Below are 16166 nucleotides of genomic sequence, written 5' to 3'. Positions count from 1 at the left end.
CGGTCTCACAGGTTACCCAGGGATCCGAAGCCTACAACCATGCACCACACCTCAAGTTCACAGCCAGCCACATCCTCAGTCATGTAGGAGTAAGCGCAAAGACACTTCTGTGATGCACAGACCCACAGCCAGCCCAGTACGGGTGGTGGCAGCCGGAGGAGTACTTACTAATCGTCATGGATTCTGGCACCGACGCAGAAGGCAAGAGGCTGCTCAGAGGACTTCCTTGGGCTGGAGGGCTGGCATCCACACTGGGAAAAGGAGGGAGAAGGAAGTTACACTCAGCCACTTAAAATGCCCAAACTCCCCGCTCAAAACACAAGCAGGGGGTCGCTTATTGGTGTTCTCTTGCAGGAGGGACAGAAGGCAGCCATCAGAAATCAGTCGATCCTGTTATTTGCAGAATCCATATTTGTCAACTAGTCTACTCATGAAGTGTATTTGTAGCCCCCAAAATCAATACTCACAGAATACTTTCACAAGTCACTCATGAGCAAAACAATGGAGTCACCAGCTGAGGACAAGCAAGGTGCCTTCTCATTTCAACTCTCCCAACTGTAGACAAGTGTCCTTTCCATAGTCTCCTTAGTCCCAGATTTTACACATTTAAGTAGGGCTTCCGGGCGATTTTCTGTTTATAGGGGTCCCCAAGTACATGGTTGCCTCATGAGTCTACAGCAAGAGGCTGCCACGCGCCTCAGGGGGCAATATACGAGAGAGCTCCATCCAGGCAGGAGCCGTCTGCCACTGACCATGAGCTCAGTGCGACAGTCAACACCAGACACTCAACAAGCAGTCTTTAAACGGGCAGAGGCAAAGCCAGACATATTGACCAACCAAGAAAAATGTTGTGACAAAGTCTCAGATAACCAGCCCAGCACCTCCCTGCCAAGCAACAGCGGAACATTCACAGAAGCTCCACGGAACAGAATCCCTGCAAATAATGAGGGCCAGCTCTTTGTAATGATTTTGCAGTGTGAAAAAAATAATACGACCAGCTTTTGTGAAAATAGTAGGGCCACACGTAGTGCTTATACACACACCTGAGCACACATGCTCACACACACGCACACACACAGAGGGAAAGCACCAAAGCATCGATCACGCCACGGAGTTGGGTTAAAGAGTCATTTTTCATTCATTGGAGCATTCTGCAAATTTTCTAAAATAAACAGGATAAAGAACTGAGCCCTGGAAGGGTCTGTGATGCCATCCTTTGACCTGGCACCCCATGTACTAGCCTGCTCCAGGTAGTGTCACTTTTGGAATCCTGCCTATTCTGGGTTTGACAGGGGCACCAGGTCTAGTTTGGGGGTAGCAGACAAGAAGCCCACCCTGAAGACAAGGTTGGAAATGCAGGTGGATACGTCCCTGAGACACCAAACTAAAAATCACAGGGAAAAAAAGTAGTGAAAGTAAGAGCAACAAGGACAGTGGCCACATTGGTGACAGTAGAGATAGATGGCAAGGTTTCCCAAACAGCCAATGACCTGGCAACTCAGTTCCCCCTTGAGATTCTTCAATTTGAGGGGGGAAAAAAAAAGAAAATCTTTTTCACTGTAGGTGGTGTACTTAAATATTACATGGCATCAAAGGGACTTAAATATAACACTAGGACTGTTAAATATTACCAAGTATTAGTATTTAGATTAAGAAAATGACAGGAAGTACTCAGATATAGCTCAAGAAGTATAAGAAGGACAGGAGGTATGCAAATAAAGTTTGACCACTGTGCAGTCTCCTGCAGTGACTTTGTGGGGACAGATGACCTAAGCCTCTTGGCAAGGGCACACTGTGAGATGCAAGACTACCCCTGAGCAGAAATGGGAAGTAAGGCCTTGCATATAACCCTAGCAGGTTCCTCCTAGCTTTAAAAAAGAATAAAATGCCAGTCAGGCATGGTGGCACATGCCTGTGATCCCAGCAACTAGGGAGGCTGAGGCAGGTTGATCCCAAGTTCGAGGCCAGCCTCAGCAACTTGACAAGACCCCATCTCAAATATATTAAGAACAGGGATATAGCCCAGAGGTAGAGCGCCCCTGGATTCAGCCCCTGGTACCATAAAAAGAGAATAAAATGCCAAATTGTGAATAATACATTAATACACAAGGCAACCTGGTTTCTTAATATTAACCTGTACTGAAGCCCAGGCTCTGGGAGAATGTGGTCCTCAGGTCCTGTTCCGTTCTCCAGGCTTCCCAGGGGGGGATCTGGGTAAAGACATCAGAGAGAGGAGATAAGGTGTTTATTCTAATTCCCTCTTCTTTACAAGTTCTTACTCACCCACGCACTGGATCTTAATCTGCTACCCACTCCATTATTCCCAGGCATTTTTATGACTTGGCATCAGCTGCTGATGGAAGACCCTATCTTCCACTTAGCCTGTGACTTTTGATCTTAAGGCAAGTGGAATTGCCCATGAAGTCCGTATTCAGGGCCAACCCCAGAATCGGAGTAATTTTTTTAAAAAAGCTTTCTATAGGACAAACCTTATCCTGCCTGTCAGGACTTGAGACAGACAGCAGAGGGCAGCAAAGTCTAATCACCAACAACCTGGCTTTCTCCAAAAGCCACTTAACCCTGCGTACGTAGCATTCAGAAGCACATTCCCAAAGAAGTGAGGTGATAAATACCTCATGTTACCGATTTTCATAAATGCATGGGTGCCCGCACAAGCCTCCTTACAGGAAAGGGTAAAAACCCACAAGCCCCAGGCTGGATGGTGACATTAAGATCCATATCACCCAAGGGAACCCTTGCTCATTAGAGCAACTCCTCATTGTCAACACCCATCATGAAACTAGCCCTGCACCCAAGAGGGACAAAAAGAGCAACACAGCCTCCTCTGCACCATCACATCTGCTTAGCCTGGTCTGCTGGAGTCAGACTTCTCATGACTTACAGGTAAACTCACCTTGCCCCATTTTAGGTCACAGGCATGCCCAGCCCTCAGCCCTCCACCTGATCAAGGTCCCATGATGAGACCATGGGCTGGTCTCCCCTCTCTGAATTGCCCCTAACCCAGGACAGGTAGTCCCCTCCACCGCAGAGCTGCCTCCTGCAAGATTCACAAGGGTACTCATAGCATGTTCCCTCCTCAAAAACACCCCCTCCCGGCCAGGACCAGCTTCCTTTTTGTCCCCCACTCCCCCTTTCTCTAATCACTCCCAATGTAGTGACTACAAAGGCGGCAACATTTTCAAAGAGGACTGAAATATCCCTTGAGGCAAGAAGCTATCCACATGGGAAGTCATAGTAAAGGGCAGAATGGCCCCTCAGCCAGAATGAGGGAGAATGCATTAATGTCACTATCAACCTGAGGGACACTAGTCAGACATGGGGCAAAAGTAGGGTCTCAGAAAAATGTTAGCAGAGCCTTCCCAAAGAGCCTACCCTGGCAGGCAGAGCCTGAGACCACCTGGCCCAGGTGCCTCCCATGGACACAGACACCAGGCAGAGGGATTGACGCAACTTGGCAGCAGGTAACCAGTTCCCAGCCCTGATCCAGCACCTTCAGCCACCATGGGTCTTCCCTGCAATGCTCCCCACAGCGAGTCTGCCCACAGGCTGTCATGGCCTACAAGGCTCCTATGGTTTTGGGACTGCAGAACCTTTAAACACTGGTACACTGGCTCCTACAAGTCACCTCTGGTGAGCACCATCAAGGTAAGCTGGAACTTGGGGTCCCCTCAAGAGTAACAAGATGGAGCCTCTGGGTCTCCCAGGCTGGCAGCCACGAGACCAAGGAGATGTGCTGGGGGGCAGTGGGGACCTTCTCTTGAGGATCCTGGAGGCCCTTATCCATGGAACGCCTAGAATGCTGGGCTCTGGAAGATCAGATCCAAAATTAGGGGAAGACTCCAGTCACTGCTCCCTAATGCCAAATTGCAAGGCCCCAAAGCACCAGCCATCAGCTCCCCTGTCTCACAGGCTTGAGGGGCAGAGCCTGCTGCCCCAGGTGCCCACAGCCAGCCAGCATTTAACAGCAGGTAACGAGGACTGGGCAGGGATCAGAGGCTCAGGAGCTCCATGTCGGAGGCTGTGAGCAAACATCAGAACTCTCCCGTGGCCCTGGATACCCCTGGGCCCCCCTTGAGCTTCCAAGCCCCCACCCCTGTCTCACATAGTCCAGCAATGACAAGCCGACCCCCTCTGGCCACCTGGACAGGGGAGCTGAAGAGGCAGGGCTTCTGGGGTCTGGCCTGCGGACACGAGCCAGGCCCACCACACCGGCCCTCTCTGGGATTTCAGCTGAGACCCAGCGAGATGTCCCCACTGGTATCAAAGGTCACAAGGCTGAGCAATGTTGTTGGCACCTCAGCCAAGTTCAAGTAGAAAGGGGAGGAGTAAGAATGAAGAGGGCAATGACAGACCGGGGTGGGGGCAGCATGGGAAGCAGGATGACCACAATGGTTGTGCCTCCCTGCATCTAGAGTCCCCTCCATCAGCCCTGCTCCCAGCTGTGGACACACTCAGCTGCCCCATCTTACACTGCCTCCTCAGCCTGTCTTTCCCTAGGTGAACCTGGGAGTCTTCGCCACACGTCTGAGGGAGGGGATGGTGCAGTAAACCCCCCAGCTGAGCAGGACGACCCCTTCCCAGCACTGGACTTACTGCTAGAGCCTGGCGGGCACTGTTATCACTACCGGCATCCATTTTCCAGGCAGGTCACCCAGACTGACAGACAGGAAGTCCACTCTGCTGCCTGCGGAGTCCATCTGTCTGGCCTTCAGCTAGTGTAGGTGGATTTCTGTCCTTCACCAAGTGACAAGAATAATCCTTCACCCAGTTCAAATTTCAACAGCCTCCTAAGCAGTTGGAAGACTCCAGTCACAGGTCCCTCACCCTAGGCCCAGAGAAGCGTGTGTTCCCTAGAAAATGGCAGAGCACCTGTCCGTCGGGCTAAGGTCTCTCTGAGCTCGCAGTGCTGGGGGAGGAGAGTGACAATGACCAGGCACTTCTCTCTACAGGTTCTGTGCACTGCATGGCGCACCTGTCCTGCTGGGAGAGCCAGGTTCACCCACACATAACCCCCAGTGTCCCATGGCCTGTTCAGCTACAGGAAACAGTAAGACTACACGTGAGCCCGCCTACCACATGGAATATGCAAGGACATTGGCCCATAGTCAAAGGCCAGTTCAAGCAACCCACCCCAGAGCCCCAAGAGCTTTCTGTCCAGGGCACCAGTAACTTGACAGATGGCCCCCTCCACCACCAAGCTGCCTCTTGCCAGATTCAGAAGGAAACCAAGGTCTTAAAAGGCAAAATGGCAATCACTCTTTATGTTTACTTTGACATGACCAAGTTCAATAAGCCACTGGTGTCGGGGGAAAAAATAAAACAGACCTGGGGGCCCTTGGGGGATTGCCAGCCAGGTCAGCCCAACTCACTCAGATGCTCAAATTCCTAGAACACCAAGGCCCTGTAGCTTCTGAGTCCCCCACAAGCCCCTCCTTGCTCTGGGCCCCAGGTTCCCATTCCTACCTGGCAGGTAACTCAGATTCTCATGCTGGTTCTCAGAACTGATGCTCTCATTGAGAAAAAAAAAAAAAAGAGGAAGCACCTACCTGCCGGGCTGTAGGAGCCCACACCGCTGACCGGGAAGAGGACATCAGCATCGCCGTGGAGCACCTGCAGTGGAGCCCAGCTGTGCACCTGGGAGAGGCAGGTGTTCCCATCCAGGGGCCTAAGGTGAAAGAAGACAGCTGCATGACAAGGCCCAGACCCCCAAAGGACCTGTGACCACCAGGCACATCTGCTGAGCCTCCTCAAGGGCTCTTGGGAAACACCCCAGGCCAGGATGGGGCTGATGGGCAGGAGTCTGGAGCATCGAGTGGGGATCCAGACCCTGACAGGTGCAAGGACATCAGTCACATATCCTTTGGGAAGATGTCAAACAGCAGTTCAGAATCATGTCGCTGATCAGGAAGATCATGGAAGACTGGCCTGAAGGGGGAGTTGTGAGGAGCAAGTTGAAGGAAGCCAGGACCTGAGGGAAGGAGAGGGACGGGACACGTGGAAGGGGAGGCACCAGCCACACAAAGTGCTGAGCAAAAGAAAATGCCACCATCTGGGTTCTCAAACAACAGTGGTTACACAACTCTAGGCTAATGTCGCTTTGCCTCACTGGTTCTCAGACCCCATGGGTCAAAGGACAATCAGACCCACTTGTGACTGGGTTTTCAATAAAAGGAGGTCAGCTAAAGTATTAACCAGGCTCATATGATGTTATTCTGTTATCTGCCAAGTTCAAAACCAACACAGCCTTCGTAACGCTGGATGACTCCGAGCTGCCTGAGCATTCGCCCACTGCAGCTTCGCCTCTGGACAATCAGGAGCATTAGTCAATACCAGGATGTGTTCACACAGTTCCTAGAAGTTTATAAAATCCTTTTGTATCTCAGTAAATAAAGAAGAACAAAGCTGATAACATACCTACTTAGTAAAAGAAGGGACGGGTGTGGGAGAGAAAAGAAAAAGAAAACTCCAACTATTTGACTTGTCCAAGGTCAACAGCCACATACGACAGAACCAAGGCTTTGGGTTTTCCAAATCCAATTACAATGGCGCTCCAGCCTCTGTCCACCATGTGACATTACAGAGTTTTTATTTTAGAGAAGAGATTGTTTAGGGCCAGCTAGTGAATATTTCCGGTTCCGTGGTCTACTTGTCTGTGTTGGTATTTCTTCATAACTGTCCCTAGCTCAGGCAGGCGGGCTGGCCGACTCCTCCTACAGGCTGGTCAGACACCGTCTCCTTCAGGCTGCTCTAGCTTCTGGTCAGGTCAGCCATTCAGACACTGAGGAGGAAACTGAGGAACTATTTCTAACAATTTCACAAAACTTGTCACTGAATCCCACGGGTAAGGCAATGACACTCAGGCAGGGGGAGGCAAAGGAAGGGCTACTCCTGCCCATATCCTGGCAGCTGACCGACTCTGACCAAGACTCAGGTGAACTTGGTTGTGCCTCTAGAATCTGTCAGAGCCACGCTTCTGAGGCTCTGGTCTAGAAGCCGGTGGCCCAGGGGATGGACAGCTGTGGCAGTGCCAGTGCACCCTTCTCAGCAGAGGGCAGCAAAGGCCACAGTCCGTTATCAAGCAATCCACCAGCTCTGTACCGGGAGTGTTCTGCTCGTTTCCAACGCAGTTCTTACCACTTCCAGCAATGTCTATGTGCACGAGGTAAAGCCAGGACCCTCCAGACGAGAATCTGAACCCAAGAAAAGCAGCCCCAAGGGCCACCACTTCAATATGAGCAAAATGAGTTAAAGTGATTCCCAAGTCGGGGAAAGCCTCAGGACGCGGCTTCAAGATTGGCTCAACAGGGGGTGTTCTTTTCCTTGGAAAAGATACTTTCAGAAGTACCCAAAATACAACTGGGCTGGACACCATCTCCATGCAACTTACATTCACATGGCTGTAACAAAACCACATGGAGAATTTTCTGTCTTATGTTTCCATCTGATAGTAAGAAGATGAGCTCATCTTTTTACTACCAGATAGTCAAACTCACTCAAAATGTTCAAGATCCCAGACATGATGATATTAACAGCCAACTCCTGCACGCCCGGCTGGTAACCGCCTCAGTGGCTGCACATTTAGGTCAGCTATGGTGTTTTGCTTCCGAGTCGGGACTTTGAATCCATGTGGTACATCCCCAGGCAGATTCCATCACTAGACTGCCAAATCAAGCAGGACCAACACAGCTCCCGACACGGCCCAACCATCTCCTCAGGACTGTCGACAGTCCCTGGTACCAGCTGTGCCATCATCACTGCACCAATGTGGACTGAACACCCCCTTTGGACCTGGAAGAGGTGCACTGAGAGATTGCCTCCCCCGCATATTGTCCACAATACTGGGGCTCCCTTTCAAATCTTGGCAAATGTGATGGGCAAGACATGGGACCCTCGTTTCCCTTCGCATTTACTTCATTGCTAATAAGGTGCAACATTTATTCATGTTTAATTCCTTTGGAATCATGTTCTTACCTATTTAATGATGTCAGAGCACATAAGGTGACAGAAAAACTCCTTTGTATGATAAGGATATTACCCCTTTTGATGAAAAACACAAAGCCAATACCTGTGGCCAGTATTGAGGCAGGGGGAGAACACTGGTCATCAAGCAGTGGCTTATGACTAGCTGTCACAGGAGTCCACCCAGCTCTGGACAACAGACCTCCTCAAGACAACCAAGGGTGGTGGCACCCACCGAGCTGCTCCTGGCCTGCCACAGCCCCCTCACACACCTGCTGTGTTCCAGCCTCATGGGCCCTTCCTATGAGCCTTAGTTTAAAATCAAAATCAAAGTATTACTTGGCCGGCCATCTCATCATTCCTCGGCTCTTCCCCAGGCTGCTCTGTGGAGTGTTCAATCGAGACCCCCCTGTGTACCAGGGAGAAGCTGTCCGCAGTCTGCGGGAGGCCCACTGGCTTTGGAGGACCCAGGCCCCCTTGGAGGTCACCAGCACAGCTTTGTGCTTTACACATCACAATGCCAGCAGCCACCTTGGCCTGGAGCTGGCCTCCCCTTCCAGCCTCCACTCAATGGCACCTGTAGGATAGGAAGAGGAATGGCTGATTGCAGCCAAAAGAGCACAGAGTGGATCAATTCAGGTGCACCCACCTACAGAGCCACAGAATCCAGTGGCACTTCCTAAATGGCCCAGGAGAACTCAACGCAGCTGTGAGAGTTCTTGTATGTGTCCACTTGACCAGGCCACATCACCCAGATACTTAATCAAACAGTATTCCAAATGTCTCCGTGAGGATTTTTCAAGTGAGAGTCGTATTTAAGTCAAAAGACCAAGCAGATTGACCTGCCTAACTGGGAGCCTCACCCAACCAGTGGGACTGACTCTCCAGAGAAGGGAGGAGAGCTGCTAACAGACTGCCTTCAAGGTTGAACGGCAGCTCTTCACCGAGTGGTCAGCCACCCTACTAACTTCACACTGGCCAGCCTCTATAGTATGGGTTAATTCCTTAAAATAAATCAAGAAAGGGAGCGACAGCAATACAGAGTCAGATAGAAACAAAGCGAGATCAAAAGAAGGAAACACCACCCTACTAGTTGTGCTTCTCTGGAGAAGCCTGAATAATACATCGGGTCACAAGACAGCTTCCAGGCACAAAACCATCCATAGCCTAGGAGCAAGAGCAGTGCTTCTAAACAACTACCCTAATAAATAATTTCAGAGCAGAAATGAAAATCTCCACTTCAAAATGGCCAAAAAAAAAAAAAAAAAAAAAAAAAAATCAATGCCAGCAACCCAATTACACAACAGTAAAGGGAACCCTTTAGCAGGGCAGGGCAAGGATCTGAAAGACCACAGTCGAGTTGATCGGGGTTCTGCAGAGAAAGTAACCAAAGTGGGGGAAATGGAGGGAATAGGCAAAGACGGAGACTTCTACTGAGGAGCTGGTTCACTGATTACGAAGGCCCAGAGCCCCACAGTCTACAAATGGAGACCTAGAAATGCTAGTGATGTCATTCAGTTCAGGTCTGAAGCCCAAGAATACGGAGGCCAACATCCCAGCTTAAGCTGGTGGGCAGAGAGGACACAGTTCCTCCTCTCCCTCAGTTTGTTCTGGTCGGGTCCCCAAAGGATTGCAAGATGCCCACCCACTCTGGGGAGTTCCATCTGCTTTACGGAGCCAACCCATTCAAATGCTACTCATCTCATCTGGAAATGTCATCACAGAAGTGTTGTTGGAGTATTCCACAGCCCAGTCAGGTAGGCCATCATGTCAACCACCACACTGGCCAATCGAGACTCATGATTATATAAAAGCATGGAGAATATTTGATAGTATAACTTTAGGGTACAACATATCTGAACCCAAATCCCATCTGACAAATCTCCACTCCATGGAATCCTGCTCTTTCACCTACAGAGCAGGTATGATGGCCACCGATCTCACAGGCTTGCTTTATCACTAAGGTACGTCATCCAGCACTTCACGGATGATCAACAAGCTAATACCACTAACAGTAGCATCTGTGTAAATGAGGATTGAAGCAAAAATAAAGTTTAGTCTCTTGAAAAAGAACCCAATATTAAAACATGAAACCAGGTGCAGTAGCACACACCTGTAATCCAAGCTCCTCAGAAGTCCAAAGCTACAGGACTGCAAGTTCAATGCCATCCTGCCCAATGTAAGAAAACCTCGTCTCAAAATAAAATTAAAAGGACTTGGCATATAGTCCAGTGTTACAGTACTTGCCTAGCATCTGCAAGGGCCTGGACTTGAGCCCCAGAACCACAAGGGAAAAAAAAGACAGTAAGGCTCTAGCCCTGAGCTGCTATCATACTGTGCACCCTAACACCAGGATACCTCAGTTATACAGAAAGACACAGTTATGCGTATTTAATTACCTAGATTATGAAGCCTTCTGTGATTCCTCTGGCACTGTTCTGGGTGAAGAGGAGACAGTGTAAGAACTATCAGAGTAGAACAGCGGCAGCAGCTGACCTGTGCTATGTCACTTGCTGTGCCAGCACCAGCAACAAAGGCCCTCATGCAGTACATCGATGACTGCACAACGCCCTGCCACCAACAGGTGCTGCCATCCTCCAGGTCTCAGATGAGGTCAGAGGCTCTGGGGTGTGTGGAATTCAAACTCGTCCAAGTACAAGATCCCAGGTCGTCCTGACTCCAAGATGCACACTCATCAACTGTGCTTTCTGCTTTAGGCCTTCACCCCTACCCCTCCCATGACCCTCTACAGAGTTGAGACTTCCAGCAGCCACACAGGCAAGCTGCTGCTGTTCACACCCCTGCAGACAAACAGGAACACAGCTGCTCTCTAGACTAGCCTGCCTCCTCCAGGGCTTCTATGATTGACAAGTGAGAGATGAAAAAAACCCAGTTCGTGAAAACCAAAGTCCTCTGTGCAAACCAAGAACTTCAGGGCACACTTCCTGGCATTAATTTTGTATTAAGTGCCTTCAAATATACTCCCTTCCCCTCTAAGTTCTCAGGAGAATGGCAAGCTGACATCACCACCTCCTAAATAAAGACTGAAAAATGACTAATGCCCTAACAGATAGAAAATGGACCGATTTCCTCCATCGCGGGAGAAGGAGAAATGGGCAATAATACATCTCCCTTTGTTGGAAGCTCAAGTGGCACTTACTTCTCTGGTGATCCCAGGTGGCCCGCACGCTTCCTTCCCGATGGGTCCCCATACACTTCGTCCTCGTTGTCATCCACGCCTTCATCGTCGATGCTCTTCACATCGAGCTTCTGGTACCCGAGCTCCCCATTTAGAGAAAGGGAGTCCACTTTCCAGGAGCTGCTGCTCTGGCTGCCGTTGGAATTCGGCCCAAAGGGGCTTTCAAAGGCCGACATGATGTTGACCGAGGACCGGTCGGAGTTCTCCTCCGAGCTCTCCCCGGTCCCAGGGAGCTTTTTAAAAACATCCCCAGAGGTCTGCTCATCCTCCTCCTCATCAAACGAGATGATGTTGGTCACCTTCTTTTTCTTCTTCCGTTCCTTTTTACATCTGGCATCTGGCAAAGAAAGATACAGCAAGAAAAGGTGGGCAAGACAGAAGGGGGACAGGCCAGCTCGCCCCCGGGGCCCCAAAAGATCCCCTCAGGCTACTGAGAAGTCTAACTGCACCGTATTCATTTATTTAAGTCCTTCAGAAACACCCATCTATAGAAGACTGAGCAAGATGGACCCAGGCCTGTACGTCAACACACTTCAGATCACAGGTGGACACTGTCCCTTCTAGTGTCACTTGGATTCCAAGGATGCCGCCACTACGGAAATGATTTCCATTGTTTCACTGTGGGAAATACGCCTAAGAGTGGTAGGCCAGACCAGGAAAACCAGCATGGGGGTTGCAGCCAGTTGTTTCATAGCTACAACCCACCCCCTCCCCCCTGCATGATGCCGATGGCCCTGTGTCATCTATAGATCCTTGAATCTGAGTGGGCACAGTGCTCTAATGGTACCACTGGAATGTGACAGAAATAACATCCCATTCTAGGGCCCAGGTGACAAGAGGTCTCATTGCTTCTGTTTCACCACCACCCCCACCCCCACCCCCGGACTGCTGACCCATGGCACCCAGAGCAGCCAGCAGTCAGGCACACAGGTGGGCCATCCTGGGCCTTCAAACTCAGCCACCAGTGATACGCCATGAGCAAGCCAAGGGAAGCCAACTGAAGCCCTGCCATGCCCATCCAGAGTCGTCAAAAAATGAGTCGTGGTGATTTAAGCCACCACCTTCTGTCATTTGTTACACAGCAGGGCTAACTGGAGCAGCGAGCAAGAATGCCTGAGGGGTCAGAGTTAAGATGAGTCCATTTGTTCACCCGTCAATCATCCAACTTGGAAGTGAGACACTTTGGAGTTGTAGGCAGTGGCTCAAAGTGTGGCCTGGTGATGCTTCACCAGCCTAGCACAGCTCTGAGAATTTTCAAAGCTCCTCAGTGTACAAATGTGTGTCTTTGTTCCATAAAGCCCTCAATGTCCTGTTTTCTACATCTACACATGAGGCGTCTGCTGAAGGCAAGAAAGGCAAGTCTGTGCCGAAGAGCCCGTGGTATTCTGAATTTTCACCATCATTAATAATTTTCAAAGATGGCCACATTTACTGCCTTAGGGATTTGGGGACACAGGGACTAGAACTTAAGCCAAAATTTTCCAGTTCTCCCGTATCCAATGCTTCCGGGGTATTTTTTTTTTTGGGGGGGGGGTGCCCAGAGAATGGGCCCAGAGGCATTTTACCACGGAGCCATATCCCCAGCCCTTTTTATTTTTTATTGAGACAGGGTCTTGCTAAGTTGTCCAGGGCCTCACCAAGTTGCTGATGCTGGTTTCGAACTCGTGACCCTCCTGTCTCAGCCTCCCAATTCACGGGGATTACAGGCCTGGACCACCGTGCCCAGCTATTATTAACTTGTTGAAAACCAACTTCCTTTTGCCTGCCCCCACCTGGAGTTAAAGCTGACCAAAACCTCTCTTCCCCCAGGCCTTTGCTTAAACGTCCTCACAACACAGGCGAGACAAGGGGTATTCATTCTCCAGAGCATCTGTGATTGGCCTTCATCACATGTGCCAAGGGGATATTTGGAGAATTTGTCTTTAAACACTACCCTCGTGCATCCCAAAGGGACTGCAAGCTCATCGTGGGCAAGCCGTCTTAAGCTCGCTGCCTAAAACACATAACACAGTGAGTGCTTGAGTGGACGACTGAAGACCAGGCCCATGTGGCTCCTGTGGCTGCCCCACCACGTCTGCTCTTCCCCCCTGTCTTCTCTAGGTGAGCAGGTCAGATCCCCTTCAGAGTGAAAGAAGGTAAGAAAAATAAACATGACCCGAGAGTGCAAGTGCACTAGATTTCATTCCCCTGGGAATGACCTTCAGGTGACAAGAGGTGTCCACAGCAGACATTCTCTTGTCCTTACAAGGACCCCCGTGCTGACCACCTCGAGTGCCCATTCTCGCTCACCAGCACTGACGTTCTTGGACACAACAGGCAGCGGGTCGGTCTCCTGCTCGGGCTTAATGAGGATGGAGACAGCAGAGGAGGCTGTGATCTCCCTGAGGAGGCTGCTCACTCCCTGAGTGGATTCCTTCAGCAAGGAGGTCACGTTCTGCGTTGATTCCTTTAAGAGGTCGGAGACGGTGGGAGCAAACTTACTCTGCCCATTTAAGTCCTTGTTGTCGATGTTAATTGCGAAGAGTATGGAGTTCAGCCCTGGCCAAAAGAAGGAAAGCCTGGAGCACCTGGGAGCATGCAGTCACCTCCAACATGAGAAACAGGAGGGACAGCGCAGTACACACAGGATTCCTATACACCGATTTTAAACATTCATAAAACTTTCTGCAAAGCTGGGTCAACAGACACCAGTTACCAGGGGAGTAAAACTTTCCAGATTTCCTCCCCAAAGATTGAGAAGACAAATGCAAACAAGAGTCACCCAAGAGTAGGTGAGAGTAAGGGCTGGAGCAGACTGCCAGCACGGCCACTTACTAGCTCTGAGACCTTGGCCAAGCACCTTTTACTCCCCTGGGCTTCAGTTTCCTTACTTGTATGATGGGGACAATATCATCTCCCTCACATGGTCATAAATATTAAAGATAATCACATCAAAACAACCTCAGCTCAATAAGCAATCAAGATGTGCAGCAAGAGTGTCACTGTGATTACCCTAGATCAAAATGTGCACTGGTCTCCTAAGGCCTGCAAAGGGAATCACGTTCAAACCCAACTCTTCCTCAGACAAAACTAACACAGCCCTCAATATGCAGAGCTTAGTGGAAACCTTTAGGGGAATAAAAGGGAAGAAATTTGGGCAATTGGAAGAAAGACACAGCTGCCCATTTTTGTCAGGCCAATTCCATCTTTAACCCTTTGAGTAAGAGGAGAAGTGAACACCTTGGCAATCCATCAGGTGACATCAACCCAGGGCCTCCCTAATGACGAATCACATACATGACCCTGTATCTCCTGCGATTCTCTCACAGCTTTACAACGGCAACTGGGAACTGTCAGAATTCCCACCTCATGGAGAAGTAAAAATAAAAGGGACAAAGCTGACAGGATCCAGCCAGCAGAAAAGTTTGATGCAAAGGTAGGTCCCCCTCCAACTCTCAGGCTCCTTACATCACACCAGCCAAGCCATGAGCAACCCTTCAGCCCAGGCTTTCTCTTCCAGGTATCAAATTTCCAGATAATTGTGCCCAATGCTCAATGCCATTAAAGGAAGATCAGCAGCAAGTGACTCTATCAGTGAGGGACAGGAAAATTCACAGCATCCCCTGGGGTTGTGAATCCACTCCCAGGCAGCCCTCTCTACTCGCAGAGGTCCCCAAGACCCATCACCCCCGGCCATGGTCAGGCTTACCAGCTGCCATGGTGGGAAGCATGCTAGACCTTTCTTCATCCATCACAAAAGACCAGTCTTCATAAAAAGTGCTGTAAAGTGAAATGAGAAAAGGAAAAACTTCTTAAGAGTAGTTCTCTGCATCCACTAGCTAGATCACTCCATTAGATGACATTCTGGACAATCTGTTCCTGGTCGGTCATCACAGGGAAGGGAGGGTATCTGAGATCTCTGCTGGGTGAAGCTTCCTACTATAAGCAAAGATCTGAATGTACATAGTCTACAACTTCTCTGTTGGTCCCCCGAGACCTCAGGCTTTAGAGTACTGAAACAGACACATGTAAATGTATTTATAAGGCAGCACAGTACAAGAGCACAGAGGGGTGACTTCCACTCAAGCATAGCTCCCAAGAGACAGACAGGAAATCCAAGCTGACCAACAGGGCTTGCCTGCTATCACTAACACAGAGGTGACAACTTCAGAAAGAAGCTACAAAATCCATGGCTCCATCCATCACAGCATTCACTTAGAATACCTGCCTGGGCTACAGTCCCCAAAGTACAAGTTATCCCTGGAAAGGTCAGAAGGCTAGCAGGGCCTTGTGAATCTAAGTAGCAGTTGGGGTGGGAGGTCAGGAAGGCTTCAGGGTCTTTCTAAGGCAATCTGCCAATAAATGGTACAGCCAGGCTTACAACACACAACCAAATACCCACAATACCATGACACTCCCTACCACATCATAGGATTCTAAAGTAAGGGAGTCAAAGCTCAGTACTCAATTTTACTCAAGTCAAGCCAATCTTGAGTGGCTCGCAGTTCAGTGACAGACTGAAAAAACTATTTGCTGACACAACTGAATACAATGAGCAGGAAGAGAGAAGAGACATCATTTCCAACATACCCAGCAAAATGTTAGTGGAAGTACAAACCACAAGGTCAAGCTGGCATTTCTACTCTGCCCGATTCTCCAAACTGTGCTCCTCTAGAAATGGGAGCCATTTCTGTGCATGTAAATGAACTAGGTTTCCCCACCCGTGTTAAGTGAGTGGCAAACCCTAGTAAATTCCACTGCGACTCTTAGGGATTCGCTGCAGCTTCCCACAGCTCAATTTGACTTTGGTACTCAGTAAGCAACTATGAACTCATCATCAGTAATCCACAGGAAAGAGCTTCACAAAAATCTACCTTAACAAACCTTAATTAAAGCAGGTCAGGCTTGGGAGGTGTATTCTCAGGCCCCAAGCAACACACATGTGCCCTCACCATCAGCTGTCCTGGTTCCCAAGCCTCCCACTTCAGAGTCAGATGGTGAAGTGTCA

The 16166-nt window shown here is 49.7% G+C and overlaps 1 protein-coding gene across 3 annotated transcripts in view; it reads right to left on the bottom strand.

Moving 5' to 3' along the window:
- Window positions 1-16166, bottom strand: part of Snx29 (sorting nexin 29) — a 389526-nt gene that overhangs the window by 316062 nt on the left and 57298 nt on the right. For all 3 annotated transcript variants that reach the window (XM_076839902.2, XM_076839903.2, XM_076839904.2), the window contains 6 exons: window positions 14868-14938; window positions 13469-13717; window positions 11141-11516; window positions 5568-5686; window positions 2135-2210; window positions 169-251 (listed from right to left, as the gene is read on the bottom strand). In XM_076839902.2, coding sequence (XP_076696017.1) covers window positions 169-251; window positions 2135-2210; window positions 5568-5686; window positions 11141-11516; window positions 13469-13717; window positions 14868-14938 — 974 coding nt within the window. The remainder of the gene's footprint in view (window positions 1-168; window positions 252-2134; window positions 2211-5567; window positions 5687-11140; window positions 11517-13468; window positions 13718-14867; window positions 14939-16166) is intronic.

This window comes from Callospermophilus lateralis, chromosome 19 (genome assembly GCF_048772815.1).
Source record: "Callospermophilus lateralis isolate mCalLat2 chromosome 19, mCalLat2.hap1, whole genome shotgun sequence".
NCBI classification, from domain to species: Eukaryota; Metazoa; Chordata; class Mammalia; order Rodentia; family Sciuridae; genus Callospermophilus; species Callospermophilus lateralis.
This window is presented reverse-complemented; position numbering and strand designations above follow the sequence as displayed.